A 17643-nucleotide genomic window follows, 5' to 3' on the forward strand; every position below is an offset into this window, starting at 1 on the left:
CATGCATACACTCTCACATTCACATACAAATTAATAAACTACGGCCAATTTGGTTTATTCAATTCACTTGTAATGCATGTTTTTGGACTGTGGGGGAAACCGAAGCACCCGGAGGAAACCCATGCGAACATGGGGATAACATGCAAACTCCACACAGAAATGTCAACTGGCCCAGCCGGAAGACCTTCTTTCTGTGAGGCGACAGGGCTAACCATGAAGTCACCGTGCTGCCCATAATGGTTTAATCTCTTAAATTAAGTTTTAAGCCATAATAGTAGATCCTTTAAGTGGGATATTACCAAAAATAATCAATAAACTGCAGATCATCCACAAAGTCAGAATTTAATTTGTGACATTTTTTTTTTTTTTGTATCTTGCTAAGTCCTCCTGTCTAAAGTAAATCCACATGAATGTAAAGCAGCTGTGACAATTTTGCTTTCACATTAACCTAATTTAACAATTTTTAAGCAATAAAAGCTACCTACAGGGTGAAACATTCCCGCTTTATCTGTATAACAGCTTTCATTTCAGACTTGGCGGCAGAGGGAGATTAACGGCAGAGTCGTTCTTAATTAGCCCAGATAAGGCACATTGTCAAGACTCAGTCTTGTAGCACACGATTGAGAACACGGGAGATCTCTCTCTCTCGCATGTTCGCTTCGGCGGAAATGATGGATATTTGTTGTCAATTAGGCCTCTGAAAAGCTTTGTGTGAAATCAGACTGCTGGAATTGGAGGCAGTAACATTAACCTTCAAGCTCATTATTGCTCGTAACGAAGAAAACAAAAAGATGTCTTATTGCTGAAGATCAAAGCTTATTTCGAACAAATAGTTTGCCCCCCAGACCCCCAAAAAGTTAGTTACTCACCCCTGTTTAAAATCTATATGCTTCTATTAAACAGAATTTTAAAAATTATTTTAAAAACTCCGTTTATATTGTTCATGGGCTGATAAAAAACAGGGTCAACACCAATAAAAGTAGATATACAGTGAATATTTTTATCCATTCTCAGTGAATATGTTAAATATATATTGGTGCATTTTAACAAAACAGATTTATTAAACATATATATTTATTAAAATAATACTTTAGTCACAAAAAATATTTAGAAATGGAACGATTATACATTTAAAAGCATGTACAAAATATTACTATTAATTAATATTAAAATATTACAAAACTACATTTCAACAAAATTGTATATATTTTTTGTCCTCTTGATTTTTGCTATTTTTGAAAATGTTATTTAATATTTTCCCCAAACATATATATTTGGTTTACTAATTTCTGAACCATTATTACAAGTTATTTTGTTAGATTAGCTCCAGAATTGACTTCTGAGTAAACCAGGGGTGCCCAAACCTTTTCTTTTGAAGGACCAAAAACCAAACTTGATTGATGGTAGTGGGCTAAATGTAAATATAAAGCCATGGGTAATTTCCTAATTTATTTAATAACATTTAAAAATGACTGGAATGCATTGCTTTACATTAAGTAATACAGTGTGTTTTTTTTACATTTTATAATAAACTTATTACAGTAAAAACAAAACAATCTTATTTATAACAGAGTTAGACTAGCTTTTAGTGTGTTTTTTTCGCCGGTGTCTTCTGTGTAGTCCTTTATCTGTATTTAGATTTTTTTTTAAATTTGGAAGGTTTAGAAACCCCGGACAGATGCATTTTTAAGTCCCAAAAAGGCGCATCTATTTGTGTTTCTGCAGAGCACATGAGATTGTCTGTGGAAGTCTACGGGACTTGTGCACACACAACGAGATGCAGGAAACCTAAATGGGGAGAGGAGATTTTCCACTAGTTAATTGATTGTGGATGTTTGACTATTGGGGAGATACAAAAAAAAGTGTAAAAAGATGATAATAATAAAAAAAAGAAATGTCACCAAATATGCTTGGGCGGCCATTAATATGAGAGGTGTCTGGCTGCAGACTCGGTGCAGTGCAATCTGAGCTGCATCTAATGCTTTTAAATGGGCTCACCTAACCCTACCCGTCACAGTGATGTCACTCACTACATTGAGTGCCTTGAGTATGATATTGCATCGCTGAGTGATGCAGTCTCAGCTTGCATCATAAAGGCTGCATCCAGATACTATTGATTAATATACCTGGGTGGCCCGCCCAACTAAAGTATATACAGTATGTGCAAAGCACTTACCTAAATACATGAACTGTTTTTTGAGTGTAATTTGATTTATTAGTTTGTGTGTTTGATTGTTTTTGGCTCCAAAAACAATCAAACAAACAAACAAACAAACGATTGCTTATGGCTTTGGCCATAGAGGTTTGAACCACTCAAGGTGAATAAACGCTGAGTAAATTTCTATTTTTGGGTGAACTGTCCCCCTGGGGACAATTTGATTGGCCAAAACAAGCTCATTTGGAGATTTTAAGATCTTGTTTTGTGAACGTGTTCTCCAAATAACCTTTCAAGACAAGACCGTTGAACAGCAGGGTATCACCAAGAGTTCAACCATCAAGCAAACATCACTTTTCCACAACAAAACAACAACCTAGAATGAGTAGACAAGTATAAAATGGGGTAAATACATCTGGATGATTCAGCTTGTGCAAAAAAACAAAACAAAAACATCACATCTCTATCTCTTCGCTGATAAAATAGTATACTTTAGTAGCAATGCAAACATTTCTAGGGTATTCCAGGACACACACCTAGAAATAAAGGTACAAATGCTGTCACTTTAGGCTGGTAATTTTTTAAAAGGTAGATTTTTGTACCTAAATTGACCATAAATGTACATATTACAGTAATTCTGATTGGTGCTGTACATTACTGTACTTTTTAGGTACTAAAAGTAGGTTTAAGTTACCACTATATACTCTATAGGTACAAAAATCTACCTTTTTAAAAGAAACCACCCCAGTGACAGTGTTTGTACTTTTATTTCTGAGAATGCAGGAGAGAAATTGACTATAATGCTGAAAATACAAAAAAAACATGCAGGTATATAAAAAAAAAACAGCACGATGAACAAATATAACCCACACATCACAGATATTGAAAACAGCTTCCGTCTCTATGCGGAAAACGAGACCTTCTGGAAGTAGACAATGCTCTGTACACATATTTGTTTTTCTGCTCCATTTATTGTCCGACTCTTTCCCAAGGGATATTTAAAAACACAAACAAACAAAAAAAAACAAAGGTTACACTAACTGGACAATACATTTGTGAAACCAATGTACTGCATCTTTCATTGGCTATTGCTTTTTGCACATTGAAAAGTGCAGTGCCATCTACAGTACATGGATACGCATGATGCTTTCATCAATGCAAACTGAATGAAGAAGGATTTTGTTTTGTGTACATACAACACACAATAAATATGGTGCATACAGCTTTCATTGTACATAGATTGAATGACATGAGGGTAACTAAATGAAACAGATTTTTTCATCTTGTTTGTTTTTGGGATGAATAGGCACTCAGAATACCTGAGCAACATAGTTTTGTTTTTCAAATCACTTTTGTTAAGTGACAATGTGACATAAAGATGAAATAAAAGCAATAAATGTAAGAATAATAAGAATAATAAATGTAAGATTAGGAGTCTAAAAAAAGAAAACTGGAAATGCTCCTGTGCATGTCGGTTAATTATATAAAACCTTACTAAAGTACTAAAATTGCTCTGGAAACGAATATAGAAGCAGTGTAAAAATGCTTGTAAATTTTACACCAAATTACAAAGAAATGGCAATGATCTTTATTTAAAATACTGGCAAAAATATTTACAGTATAAATTAAAGAAAATTATTACATTTAAACAGAAATGTTTTAAAAGAAATTTAAGTGTTACTTAAAGTAATACAATTAAAATATTAAAATGTTTTATAACCCAGAAAAAGTGTCACTGCAGCGCAATTTAAATAGGCATCTCCAACATTTTTACCATTGATTTTGATAACGATTTCATTAAGTATACTCACCGGCCACTTTATTAGGTACACACCTATCCAACTTCTTGTTGACGCAAGTTGAAAATCAGCCAATCACATGGCAGCAACTCAATGCATTTAGGAATGTAGACATGATCAAGACGATATGCTGCAGTTCAAAGAAAGGTGATTTAAGTGACTTTGAACTTTGTTAATAATGCCAGACGGGCTGGTCTGAGTATTTCAGAAACTGCTGATCTACTGGAGTTTTCATGCACAACCATCTCTAGGGTTTACAGAGAATGGTCCGAAAAAGAGAAAATATGCAGTGAGTGAGAGTTCTGTGGGTGCAAATCCCTTGTTGATGCCAGAGGTCAGAGAAGAATGACCAGACTGGTTCTAGCTGTTAGAAAGGCAACAGTAACTCAAATAATCACTCGTTACAACTGAGGTATGCAGAAGAGCATCTCTGAACAGCATTCAATATTCAAATGGTAGGGTCAGAATTTGGTTTCAACAACATGAAATCATGAATCCATCGTGCCATGTATTAATCATTTCAGGCTGGTGGTGGTGGTGTAATGATGTGGAGGGATATTTTCTTGGCACACTTTGGGCCCATTAGTACCAATTGAGCATCGTGTCAACCTGAGAATAGTTGCTGACCATGTCCATCACTTTATAACCACAGTGTACCCATCTTCTGATTGCTACTTCCAGCAGGATAACGCGCTGTCATAAAGTGTGAATCATGTCAGATTGGTTTCTTGAACATGACAATAAGCTCACTGTACTCAAATGGCCTGCACAGTCACCAGATCTCAATCCAATAGAGCACCTTTTGGTTGTGGCGGAACAGGAGGTTTGCATCATGGATGTGCAGCTGACAAATCTGCACAACTGCGTGATGCTATCATGTCAATATGGACCAAAATCTCTGAGGAGTACCTTGTTAAATCTATGCCACGAAGGATAAAGGCAGTTCTGAAGGCAAAAGTGGGTTCAACCCAGTCCTAGTGAGGTGTACCTAAAGTGGCATTTTGGTATACATTTTGTTTTAAATCACTTTGCATGTAAAAAGTAAAATAATGCTAATGCTCTTTTCTCTATGTGGTGTTTTTACTTCAAAATTCAGTGTTCCAACAAGCTACACCTAAAGGAAAAGTGAATGAAACATTTTCTAGATATTTTAGACATTCCTAAAAATGAATAAAATAAATAAACTTATAGTTATTATAAATAATTATAAAGTATTCTATAATTATAAACTACTACAAATTTATAAACTTATTAAAGCTTAACTATTTTATTGAAACTCCCTATTAAAATGTGGAAACCGGCCGGCTTGATTGACACAAATGACACAAAAAGCATTTCTAGATCCAGCTTTGAAAAGTTTCTCTACCACAGGCTTTTGAAATTCTTGTCGGAGATTTTCAATTGTTAATGCTCTCGGTTTCCTATCAGCCACTATTTCACCACCCACAGGTCTGAGTTTTAAAATACCCCAAAGAAACAAAAAGCAACTTCCCTGGATGAGAAGAAAAAGGCTCTGAATGTATCTTAGGTTTAAATTTCACACACGGAGCCAATAGTATCCTTCAGTTAGACCAAATCTGGTTTCTCAGCTCTACCTCTTGTCGCACCTAGTTGAATGATGGCCCTATTTCCTCTTCCTGTTCGATCACATCACCCTGTCCAACAGAAGAAACGCCCGTGACACATAGCACTTCCCAAGTGACACAGCCGCTTTGTCAAAGTCTCTCAGAGAGTCTGGCGCACAAGATTTAAAGTGCCGCAAAACTACAATGTGACAAACAAAGAGTAACTTCCTCTGGATCTGATTTAACAACAGGATAAAGTGGAGTGAGAGCGGTCAAAACAGAGAAAGTAAATCTAGCGGGATCAATTCCATTACACATCTGAGTCACTGCACACTGGAGACTCCAGCGATCAATTCCTAATCGAGATATCAAAGTAAGCCATTCTGCTCACACACTGCACTTCTGACCAGAAAAACACCGCTAACACACTCACAAAATCACTGGAACTATGAATCGTGCAGGATGTTTTGACAAAGGGGTCGTTATATGCATTTTTTACTAATGTACAGTTGAAGTCAAAATGATGAGCCCTCCTGTGATTTTGTTTTTCTTTTTCAAATATTTCCCAAATGATGTTTCAAGAGTTCCCACTTAGATATGCTTGGCACTTATAGCAGGTTTGGCATGCTGTCCCGGGAGAGAACCCTGAGCTCGGAGATATTTGAGCCCAGGGCTCCCGCCCGGTCTAGAAGCATATCAGGAGAACCGAGATCAGGTAGGTCTCGATCGCTCCCCCTTTAGAAGGGGAGAAAAAGGAGGAGATGGGGTGGAAGGGGGGATTCTTCCAAAATGAAGATAGTGCAATGGGGAGAAAGTGATCCATTTATACTAAGCTAGGATCATTCTGATTGGATTATTACTGATTACGGATGAGTGGCCAGCGGTGCACAATCATATCACGTGCTCCTCTCGAAATTAGTTTATGAAACTTCACTTCAAGAGTTCCCACTTAGATATGCTTGGCACTTATAGCAGGTTTGGCATGCTGTCCCGGGAGAGAACCCTGAGCTCGGAGATATTTGAGCCCAGGGCTCCCGCCCGGTCTAGAAGCATATCAGGAGAACCGAGATCAGGTAGGTCTCGATCGCTCCCCAAAAAATGCCTCTAGCTCGGGACAGCAGCCGAGTATTTCAAAGAATTTCCCCCAAAAAGCTAGAAAGTTTTTACTATATCCGGCTGCTGGATATAGTAATTAAGGAATGAAGAAAGAGTAGGGGGCTCCAGTTGGAGCAAAGTTTGAAACTGACTCCTGTGGAAGCCAGAGCGGGGGAGGGGGTTGGGTGGAGACTAGTGAAGGGGGGCCATAAGGGGTGGGCGGGGTTGGCTCATTAAGAGTCAAAAATGCTCGAGGAACACTCCAAACGGAGATAGAGCAGGGAAGTGGCAGCGCTATATATAAATATATATGTATATATGAGAGAGTATATAAATATATATATATATATAATGGGAAAATCTAAGGCCTGGAGGGGGTGATCAGGAGACTTCTGTGAGTCAGAATGGGCGCTGCGGGAGTTGGGTGCAGCAATTTTTTATTTTGCCATCTCTAGCAGAAATCGTGAAGTGTGATTTGGGCGGTGGAGATTTCTGCTAGAGGGTGAGTGGCAAGTTTGGCCAGACTCTTGCTGGAGTCGATGCTCGTGGAACACTCCGACTGGAGATGGAGCGGGGAGTGACAGCGCTCTATATAAATATATATCTATAAACGAAAGTCCATAGATATACATATATAATGAGTTTCAGTGGCCTGGGGGGGGGCAGTGACTGACCCCTGCGGGGGTCGGCGCCCGGGGAACAGGGCAAGCTGGCCTACTCTAGCAGGAGTCTGGGAAAGGGGATTTGGACAGTGAAGACTCCTGTTAGAGGGTGACGGGATAAGTTAGGTGCTCGAGGAACACTCCGTTAGGAGATGGAGCGGGGGAGTGACAGCGCTATTATAAATATATATCTTTGTACAGGTGTATATAGATATATATATATATAAATAAAGATTGCTAAGGCCTGGAAGGGGCGGTAAGACGACCCCTGCGGGGGTCGTAGCTCGGGGTAACACTTCTGCGGAAGTCAGAGCTTTAGGGGGGGGCGGGGTCCGGCAGGAGTCGGGAAATGGGAGGGGGCTGTGAAGACTCCAGCGGAAACGGCCAGGGTGGCGGGGTGACAGGGGGCTTGGATGAAACTCCAATTATCTATGTGGCTGGGGGAGGAAACTGAGTGTTACTCAGGCTAGAAGGAAGAAAAAGAAGAAGGTAAGGTGGCTGGGTCATGCCCTCGCCCTTGAGTGGATGTGGGATTATGGCTGACAAGAGACATCTGGGCTTCTTTGGGGGGCCAGTGGCTAGGACGCATGTCTTGAAGGCATCAGGTGACCACCTTCCTAGGATCTGGATTTGTTGCTGCCCTTTGTACTTCTGTGATGGCTGCTCATATTCTGAAACATAGTATACAGGAATAAGAGAAGTAATTCCACACTTTAATACTTTTCCCACACATTTAAAGACCTTATCACCATTTTCAATCAAAAAAGCTGGCGAGATTTATCTTACGGAATATTTACTAAATATTAAAATGTAACAAATGAATCCAACTAAACATTCGAATACAGACACATGTATATTAAAATCTAGCCGATTCGACAGGTTGTCACCTATAGAGCTGCAGACTGATAGTGTTGCAGTAAACAAGCGGCTAGCTGTCAAACCTTAGTAGAATTTTACTGATTACGTAACTACCTAGTATCCTGATATTCACGGCTTGAACACAGTCATATGATGATACCTTGTACAACAATAAATGTATTACCTTGTAAAGGAATCTAAGACTTTCTAATACTTTAAGCCCTCAAACTCCTCTATATTGACTTATCAGCCCCCAACACCTTCTGATACTCCGGAGACACCCTGTGTAAGAGTGACTGGGAGTTGATCTGGGGAATACCTGTGGAGCAAAGAACTGCTATAAGCATCTCTTAAATCAGAATCGTGTGACAGGGCGGTTGTGTCATCTATAAATGGGAAGAAGAGGGGGGGGGGGTGCAGAAGGAGAATGAGGCTCGGCGGAGCAACTCTGCTATAGCGGAAGTACAAATGATAGTCAGCATTGGAGCGTTATGAGTGCTAAATATTGTCAATAGTGATATGAAGAGTAAATGGGGGGGGGGGGGATATGTGAATATGGTATCAAGGGTGTGGGCTGTATAGGCAGAAAGTATCTTTGCGAAGAGTGTAAATGCATTAGGAATGGATGAAGAGTGTGATGGGTTGAATGAGGGCAGTTTCAGGAGCTGGCAGTCTTGAACTCTGATATTCGTGGGAGGAGTCTTCATAAGTGTATGGATGATTGTGAATGGAAGCGCCTTTGTTAATGCATGTTCCAATACTTAATGTCACAATGTGCCAGGGTTGTAGAAGTGGGCATTTGTCCTCCTGCAGGGTGGTAATTAGAAGGAGAACTGAGTGTGTGGGGCGTTTCTATGCTGGAAGTCCAGGAAACCTCTTGGAGAGCTGGTGAGATGATGATGGAGTGGAGTTTAAACCCCTTACTGATATAAAAGTTTTTTAAAACTCGAATGTATTTAACACAAAGTATAAGTATGAAAGGCTACTCCATGGCCAGAAATGTCCTCCTCTTGTTTGTTGCAGTCGAGCAGGAAATTGTTTTCTTACTGTCATTATAAACTGACTGACGTTCAGGTGCATTGATATGAGAGTCACAATTGGCGTGATACAAAAGGGTTACTGCTTGATGTGTAGGTTGTCTATCACTTGCTGGGTAATACTCATTTCAGAATTTAAATTTTTTTTTTTTTTTTTTTTTTTTTTTAATACATGTATATATAATTATTAATAAAATGTAAATATATCAACTGCCTACATCATACTTAAAAAACGATGTTGCCACTTAATAGGAACTGTGTGAATGTAATGTTTATCATGGCTTTACTCCATCCATGATAAATAACATGTCTGTAATCTCAACATGATTATTTGGCCAGATTCAGTCTCTGCACGCAGTCCATTCATGAATTTGTCGGGAGAGAAGGCGGGACCGTCTCCAGTTTTGGAAGCTCATTGGATGGTGATACTTTCCCTTTAAGCTATTGGCTCCTTGGAGTCACGGTCAAGAGTTCAGAGTGCAAAGGCCGGCGGCCATTTTGTAGATCAGATCGCTACAATGTTTATTCGTGAAAGTATGGCTCCACTCTCACCAGCGGCTGGTTTGGATATCAGTGCACCTTTTCATGGATGTATATCGACGAATGAAGGTGTTGTGGACATATGTTTATGGATTAGATTGCCTTGTCATTTGCCTTCGAACTATTTCAGCTGTCGAAATGTTATGGATCTGCTGACCAGCGAGAGGCTGAGAGGTGAGTTCTTCATTTAAAGCGTTCTATTCACGCTGATCTTCAGACTTCCCTTTAAAGCATGCACGTTACCGAAAGTGGACCGTTAACGTTAGGTGATCTGTGAGTTCGGCTTCTCTCCGGTGGCTTGAAATCGCCGGCGTCATAAGTTTAGACGAAGTTGTGGCTTGTGTAGTGAGGGGCAGATGAAGTAGAAGATGGAAGAGTTGATATGCCGGCTTCTTGCGGGGATTCTGGCTCGATTGCTGGCGAGGCAGCTGCTGGAGTTTTGGGGAGAGCGGGGTTCTGGTTGGAGAAGTTGTTGTTGTTGATTGTTTGTTCTTCCATGCCAAAAGGTTGAATGATGCTGAAGCGTAGTTTAAATGCTGGAGCGTTTGTAGCGGGAAGCATTCTTCCAAAATGAAGATAGTGCAATGGGGACAAAGTGATCCATTTATACTAAGCTAGGATCATTCTGATTGGATTATTACTGATTACGGATGAGTGGCCAGCGGTGCACAATCATATCACGTGCTCCTCTTGAAATTAGTTTATGAAACTTCACTTAACAGAGCGAGGGATTTTTCACATTATTTCCTATAATATTTTTTCTTCTGGAGAAAGTAAGACAATAAACAAAAACAATAGTCCTAACGTATTTTCTGTTTTACATTTTTAATTTCCACAGCTCCTGAGAATCCTAAAAGGTCCACATATTGATAAATAACGTTACGACAGCTGCTTTAACGTTGAGATATGATTGAATTGCCTCTTGTTACAGTTATTAGAATAGTTTGACAACATGCAGGAAATGTTCATGGGCCATTGGCATCACCACATTGAAATGGTCTATAATAAATTACTTGCACCTTAAAAGATGAAATGCAACAAACACATGGTGGACTTTGGAGGCGCGAGATGCTCTTTGGGATCACAGTCGCTCAAGAAAGCTATACAAAACCATTTTGATGAAGGCATTTTAAAATGACCAAAGCAACATTTTAGATGTCTTACAATCTAGTCTGTCTGCTGCTTGACCATTAATGCCTTCTTAGCCACATAATTTGTTAAACCTAAAATCACATGATTTTTTTTTGATGTGCATATTGGAACATTCATTCATTTTCTTGTCGGCTTAGTCCCTTTATTAATCTAGCGTTGCCACAGCGGAATGAACCGCCAACTTATCCAGCAAGTTTTTATGCAGCAGATGCCCTTCCAGTCGCAACCCATCTCTGGGAAACATTCACACACACACTCATAAACTACGGACAATTTAGCCTACCCAATTCACCTGTACCGCATGTCTTTGGACTGTGGGGGAAACCGGAGCACCAGGAGGAAACCCACGCGAAAGCAGGGAGAACATGCAAACTCCACACAGAAACACCAACTGAGCTGAGGCTCGAACCAGCGACCCAGCGACCTTCTTGCTGTGAGGCGACAGCACTACCTACTGCGCCACTGCTTCGCCCATACTGGAACATATTTGGTCAATTTAATTCCATAATGGTTTGTGTGCAATCTTTATCATAAAAAAACTGTATCCTGTGCATCCGTTTTTATACAAATTTCCAAAATATATGTACATCTTGGCATTAGCTTGAAGCACTTATTTATGCAACATCCCAAAATATTTATAAAAATAGGTGGATGGAAACATAGACACAGTGACTGTTTTCTGTAACATCTGAGATCTATTTTACGCACATACATAGCATTATGCATGAAAGGAAGTTAAAAGTGTAAAAAAGCATTATGACAATTTTTAGGACCTAAATCTTTGTCTGCACTTTGACAGTCACATCATGACTTGTGAGTTTGCTTTTCTAGGATCATGAAAGGTGAGATTAGCATCGGTGAGCAGTTTTATCACTCCACGGTGACTCCAGAGACATTTAAGGTCGTATTTAAAGTATCGGAACACTCTTCAAGTCACACAGGATGATGCGTTTGTCGTGACATGTCGAGGACTGCAGCACGTCTGCTGGTCTGATCCCCGTCTGAATGGGTATTTAAATTAATTAATCTCCGGAGCAGGAACAATGAGAATGTGAATATCAATGTTCAGATATGTAGAGGTTAAAGAAGGTTGGCACACTGGAGAACTGGCCTGGATCTCACAGGTGGCGTCTCTGACATGATAAACTAATAAAAAGAAAGGGGTTGAATGAATTGAGTGCTTGAATGAAATGAAACATTTAATCAGGTTCATCATTAAACTATTATACGCCGGTCAGTCATAAGTGTTTTGGTCTCAAATTGACAACACAATTAAAAAGACATTTTTTTTAAAAAGTCTTTCTGTGTACTACAACAGAAGCAATATGTAATGATTCTTTACGTTTGTAATGGGATTTTGTCTAATCTGGTCAGTCATGTTTTATAAAAACTGATGGTTTGTCTTAGCTTAATGAAAACTTCTTGCAAATGCAAACGTCTTCTGTCTTTCAATTTCTGTTAAAAACCTCTGTTAAAAACTTTTAAATTGACCAACACCTGGTTTATATTTAACAAATCTGAGTTAATATCCAATTTAACATGACAAATTATTATTATTAGGGACCGAGCACCGGCGGTGCTTATTGCATTTTTGATGGTCTAAACATGCCTGAAAACTCATAAAACTTTGGACACACATCAAAAGTGTTAAAAATGTACATTTGTTATAGGGTTTGGAAGTGGGTACGGCAAAATGGCTCGACAGCGCCACCTATGCACTTTTGACAAAGTGGCCCCTAAGCTACAGTACGTTTCATCCACACATACGAAAATTGCCACACACATCAAACATGCCAATACACACAAAAAAGTTTTCTGTCATCCCAAGGCCGCCAGGCAGTGATGAGCCCGGGTGAGAAACCCTTTCATCGCTGCTTGCAGCTTTAACTATTATTATATTTGATGTTTGTACTGAGAGATTATAACACAATTCTGACTTTTAATTAGAAGTACAAGCCTAGAGATGGTTGTCTTTCTGTAAGGTTCTATCCTCTCCACAGAGTGACCATCGGGTTACTGATCACCACCCTGACTAAGGCCCTTCTCCCACGATCACTCAGGAACTTTCAGAGCAGCAGAACTTTTTCTGTAACCTTCTCCAGCTTTGTGCCTCGAGACAATCCTGTGTCGGGGGTCTACAGACAATTCCTTTTTCTGATCAACTATAATCCCAACTCAACTTTGCATATCATGCGATGTGTCTATTGCAGACACACACATTGCGATAGCGATGCTGAAACAATATTTTGTGAATAAAAGTATTTGTAAAAATCAAACAGAAAATCTCTCTCTTTCAACAACTGATGACTGAACAGTGTTGTTTCGGTATATGAAAATAGATGTTGTCGATGTGTGAGGACACTTTCACAAATGATGGTTAAAGGAGGGCCAGTAATTACTGGATCCACTGTCAAATCAGAAATGCACCCTGGCGCGCCGTAAACAGCAACACCTGTGAGCTGAAGAACACACCTGTTGTCTAAATGCTGTCAGCATCATCTCCTCCACTCACCGTGAGCTGCTATTGTGGGAGACAGACAACAGTCACTAAACCTGCACCTGATGCTGAGCTCTACTGTCCCGGATGAGCCACACATTCCTCAGGACAACACATCAAACTCTGCAGATCCATCAAGTTTAGTGAAAAGTCACACCAAGGAGGAGAAATGTCTTTATTCGGTTGGTCGGTTGGTTGCTTGATGGCTCATTACTCAGGCTATGACCTCAGAATCACAACAAGTACTAAATGTTTGCAATGCTAGAGTTAACAGATAATTAATGTTTGACCGAACACCCTGGGGTCTAGGGTGTTCGAACACAGTCAGCAAATAGACTATTAACAAAAGACTAAAGTACATTAACTAAACAAGTGTGCCACTTAGGTTTTACACAGCTTTTCAGTGTCCAACATTGCAGGATAATACCACAAAACACACACACACACACACACACACACACTTCATGCATGACGAAATATTTCAGGAAGCTTACACGTTTGACACTAAGTACATAAAATCAATTCCATGATAGCATTTAATAATGAATATATAAAAGAAAAGTATTTGAAGAGAAAGTTCCAAAAAAGGTCATTTTCAGTTACTTTTTCAGGTTTGCATGCTGCTCAAAGCATTTCATAAAGTGAGAAACTCTTGAATCTCTCACACATATATTGTGTACAGATTTACAGATGTTGGAAATGACTTGCCATATTTATTAATATTGTTTATTTATTTTGTTTGCAGAACGTTAAGCTTTATCATTTTGATTAGTCAAACATATCTCAACACCCTGCCTAATTGGTTTATTAATTTGTTTAAATACAATATATTACAATATAATCACAATTATGCAAACAAAAAAAAACATAAGCCATTCAAATGTAAACATTTACTTCCAAATATTGCATTTTAAATATAATCTAGTTTTGAACTCATTGACACAAAGTTCAAAACAAAGTCCCATCCTGAATATGTAGGTGTTTTACTGAATTCTGCAATGTACCATACTACAGGTAGCATGTAAACTATAGTAGACACCTGCTTGGTTTCTGTTAAAAAGCATGACAGACACGTTGCCATATGTCAACGACTCTAATGAGAACATAAGGGCAGAGGCATCATCCTACACTCAGTCTGTGCTACAATATCACACCACCATTCATTCATTGGGGTACAAACAATGTGACCCCCGAAACTCCGTCTCAACAACAAACCAAAGAGTCCAGCAGACCGTTCAAAAACACTATCTAGCAGTTAGCGAGTTCAGCAGGTTTAGAAACACAACCATAGAAGTCTCACTTACCAGATTCAGCACTGTTTCCACTATATCTCTATTGCTGACCTCGCCGACTTGAATGAGACCGATGAGCACTGCGAATTTCGTCTTGATATTCCGAATGGGAACCGAAGGGTTTATCATCCCGGCTGGTAGCACCACCGAGCCGGAGCAAGACATCATCATTATGTCGCTGGTACCGGAGCTTGTAGCGGCGGTGACGGCAGCTCCGTGCTGCCTGTAGCCGGGAGGAGGTGCTCTGTCGCCCGGCGTGGCCACCGGCAGAACGCTCGCCATATCGATCAGCCGCGGTGTTTAAAAACAACGCTGTATCATTAAGAACAGCAGGTGGTTCAGTCAATTTGAGTTCGACGGTATATTTATAGACTCTTTAAGCGAAAAGATCTAAAAAAACAGTGATTAAATATCCACCGGTTGGAGTCCAAACGCATGTGGCAGGTTGACAGTACTCTGATGCTCCGCTCTGTACTTGAGCTCCTGCTCCTCTCCTCTCTCTGATTTGTGTTCAGTGGTGTAGTATGTGGGTTTGCATTACCCAGCTGGGTGTACCGATCAAATGTTTGTCATGCTGGGAAAACGCCCTCTATGTGCAGTAGACTACCGGAGGCTGCAGTGTGCGTCCTGTCTGCACCTACAGTGCACGAGGCGAAGGGAAGATATAATAGATTATAGATGGATCCCTGCCGATCTGACAGGTGAACGTGGGGTGCAAATGCAACCTAGTGTGAATCACTGTAGATTTTTAGATCACGGCGTAGCAAACATGAACCAGTTCTCATTTAGAATAAATATGTTATTTTTAAATATTTCTCTAGATAGATAGATAGATAGATAGATAGATAGATAGATAGATAGATAGATAGATAGATAGATAGATAGATAGATAGATAGATAGATAGATAGATAGATAGATAGATAGATAGATAGATAGATATAGATAGATAGAGAAGTTTTTCGTTTTGCTTTTTGTTAGTGCAAAATCTCAGGGTGAACAATTAATCTGTGCTAGTTAATATGTTTGTATCATTCATTTATTAATTTTCTTTTTGGCTTAGTTCCTTTATTAATCTGGGGTTGCCACAGCGGAATGAACCGCCAATTTATCCAGCATATGTTTTACACAGCGGATGCCCTTCCAACCGTAACCCATCACTGGAAAACATCCATACACACTCATTTACACTCATACACTATGGACAATTTAGCCTACTCAATTCACCTGTACCACATATTTTTGGACTCTGGAGGAAACCCACACAAACAGAGGGAGAACATGCAAACTCCACAGAGAAATGCCAACTGACCCAGCCGAGGCTCGAACCAGCGACCTTCTTGCTGTGAGGTGATCGTGCCACTCACTGCGCCATCATGTTGCCCATGGTTGTATTATTCACCTTATTCTTCGCGTATGAGTGGGCACAGCCATTTGAATCTTTTGGGCTCGAGACTTTCGGTCTCATTCACTTTTCATTCAAAAACAGCTCGTTCTGCTGCTTGATGTTGCTAACTGACATATTCTTATTATATGATTGTGCTTTGTTTGTATAATCATGCAAACACTTTTTTGTAAAGCAAGTCTGACCGTTTTCTGCGATTAATAATCCTAGTCATTTTTTCCATAGGGAGCTTAGTCGGAAGTTCTAAGCAATCGCAAAAACGGCCGTACTTCCACATTGAAGAATAAGATCAATATACACAGTATTTGGGCTTTAAAAAAATTAATAAATAAGTAAATAAAAAAGGGCCACAACCTGTAGTTTGCTGCAAGTGAAAAATGTTAAATCCAGTTTCAATCTGAAATACATAAATATACTGAAATAAAAGTCTGCAACAACTTCTGCTCCATGTGGACTTTAATTTAATTAAATGTTTTAAAGAATCATGAAATTTACCAATCAAATAATTTTTGTTAGTTTTGTGGCACCATTGGCAACATATAGGCTTACTAGTTTACATTTCATCTAGACTAGGCCTAGTTAAAAAAATAAATTCAAAAAATAATATTCACTGATTACACAGAAAATTTGTTATATCACACTGTAGTTCAGTTTCAATAAAAACAAGAAATTGAATGGTTCACTTTGTATCATATATCTTTTTATATTGTTCTTTTTACATTTTTATTTATTTGTTAATACTGTATTGGTGTTGTGTATGCAGCCTATACATACACTTGCTGTGCATTTGTATGACACTTGAGCACTGAAGTTTGAGGAACTGTTAGCTGTTAGGGGTGTCTGTTTATATGTTTGTTGTTTTTTGTTGTTGTTGACTTTGTTTTTCGGTTTTGTGCAAATTTTTTTTATTCTATAAACAAAGTATTGAAAAATATATATATAAGAGCCTACGGGCAGCACAGTGGCGCATTGGGTGGCACTGTCGCCTCACAGCAAGAAGGTCGCTGGTTCGAGCCTCAGCCCCTGTCTGGAGTTTGTTCTCCCCGTGTTTGCATGAGTTTTCACCGAGTGCTCCGATTTCCCCCATAAGTCCAAAGACATGCGCTTTAGGTGAATTGGATAAACTAACTTGTCCACAGTGTATGTGTGTGAATGAGAATGTATGGGTGTTTCCCAGTGATGGGTTGCAGCTGGAGAGGCAAAAAAACATATGCTGGATAAGTTGGCAGAGAGACTAAGCTGAAAAGACAATGAATGAATAAATATGAGTTTACATTAGCCAATTTAGCCACTCTAAATGTAAAAAAATAAATATAAATATAAAATGCAAGTTGCATATGTATCCTATGTATTATTTACTTCCTATCTGCATCTGTGTTTTGCGATAATGTCTGTCATTTTACTCACATATCAGAGGCCATCGCTACACACAGATGCACAAAATAAATCTGCTAAATAATAAGTATTGATGGCGCAATCAATACATTTAATAACCGTGACATTTCCGCAAACCACACTGAACTTTTGAATTATATATGTGAAGACGGCTCAAAATCTCAAAGGTGCCATTGTCATTTGGACTGTGACT

At 39.2% G+C, this 17643-nt stretch overlaps 1 protein-coding gene across 8 annotated transcripts in view; it reads right to left on the reverse strand.

Annotated features, from left to right (window-relative positions):
• Positions 1 to 15186, reverse strand: part of nbeab (neurobeachin b) — a 569044-nt gene extending 553858 nt beyond the window's left edge. For all 8 annotated transcript variants that reach the window (XM_087284306.1, XM_087284305.1, XM_087284304.1 and 5 more), the window contains exon 1: positions 14665 to 15186. In XM_087284306.1, the coding sequence (XP_087140432.1) occupies positions 14665 to 14934 (270 nt within the window). In that variant the 5' untranslated portion in view covers positions 14935 to 15186. The remainder of the gene's footprint in view (positions 1 to 14664) is intronic.
• Between the last annotated feature and the right edge of the window lie 2457 nt (positions 15187 to 17643).

This window comes from Danio rerio, chromosome 15 (genome assembly GCF_052040795.2).
Source record: "Danio rerio strain M-AB ecotype USA chromosome 15, GRCz13ab, whole genome shotgun sequence".
NCBI lineage: Eukaryota > Metazoa > Chordata > Actinopteri > Cypriniformes > Danionidae > Danio > Danio rerio.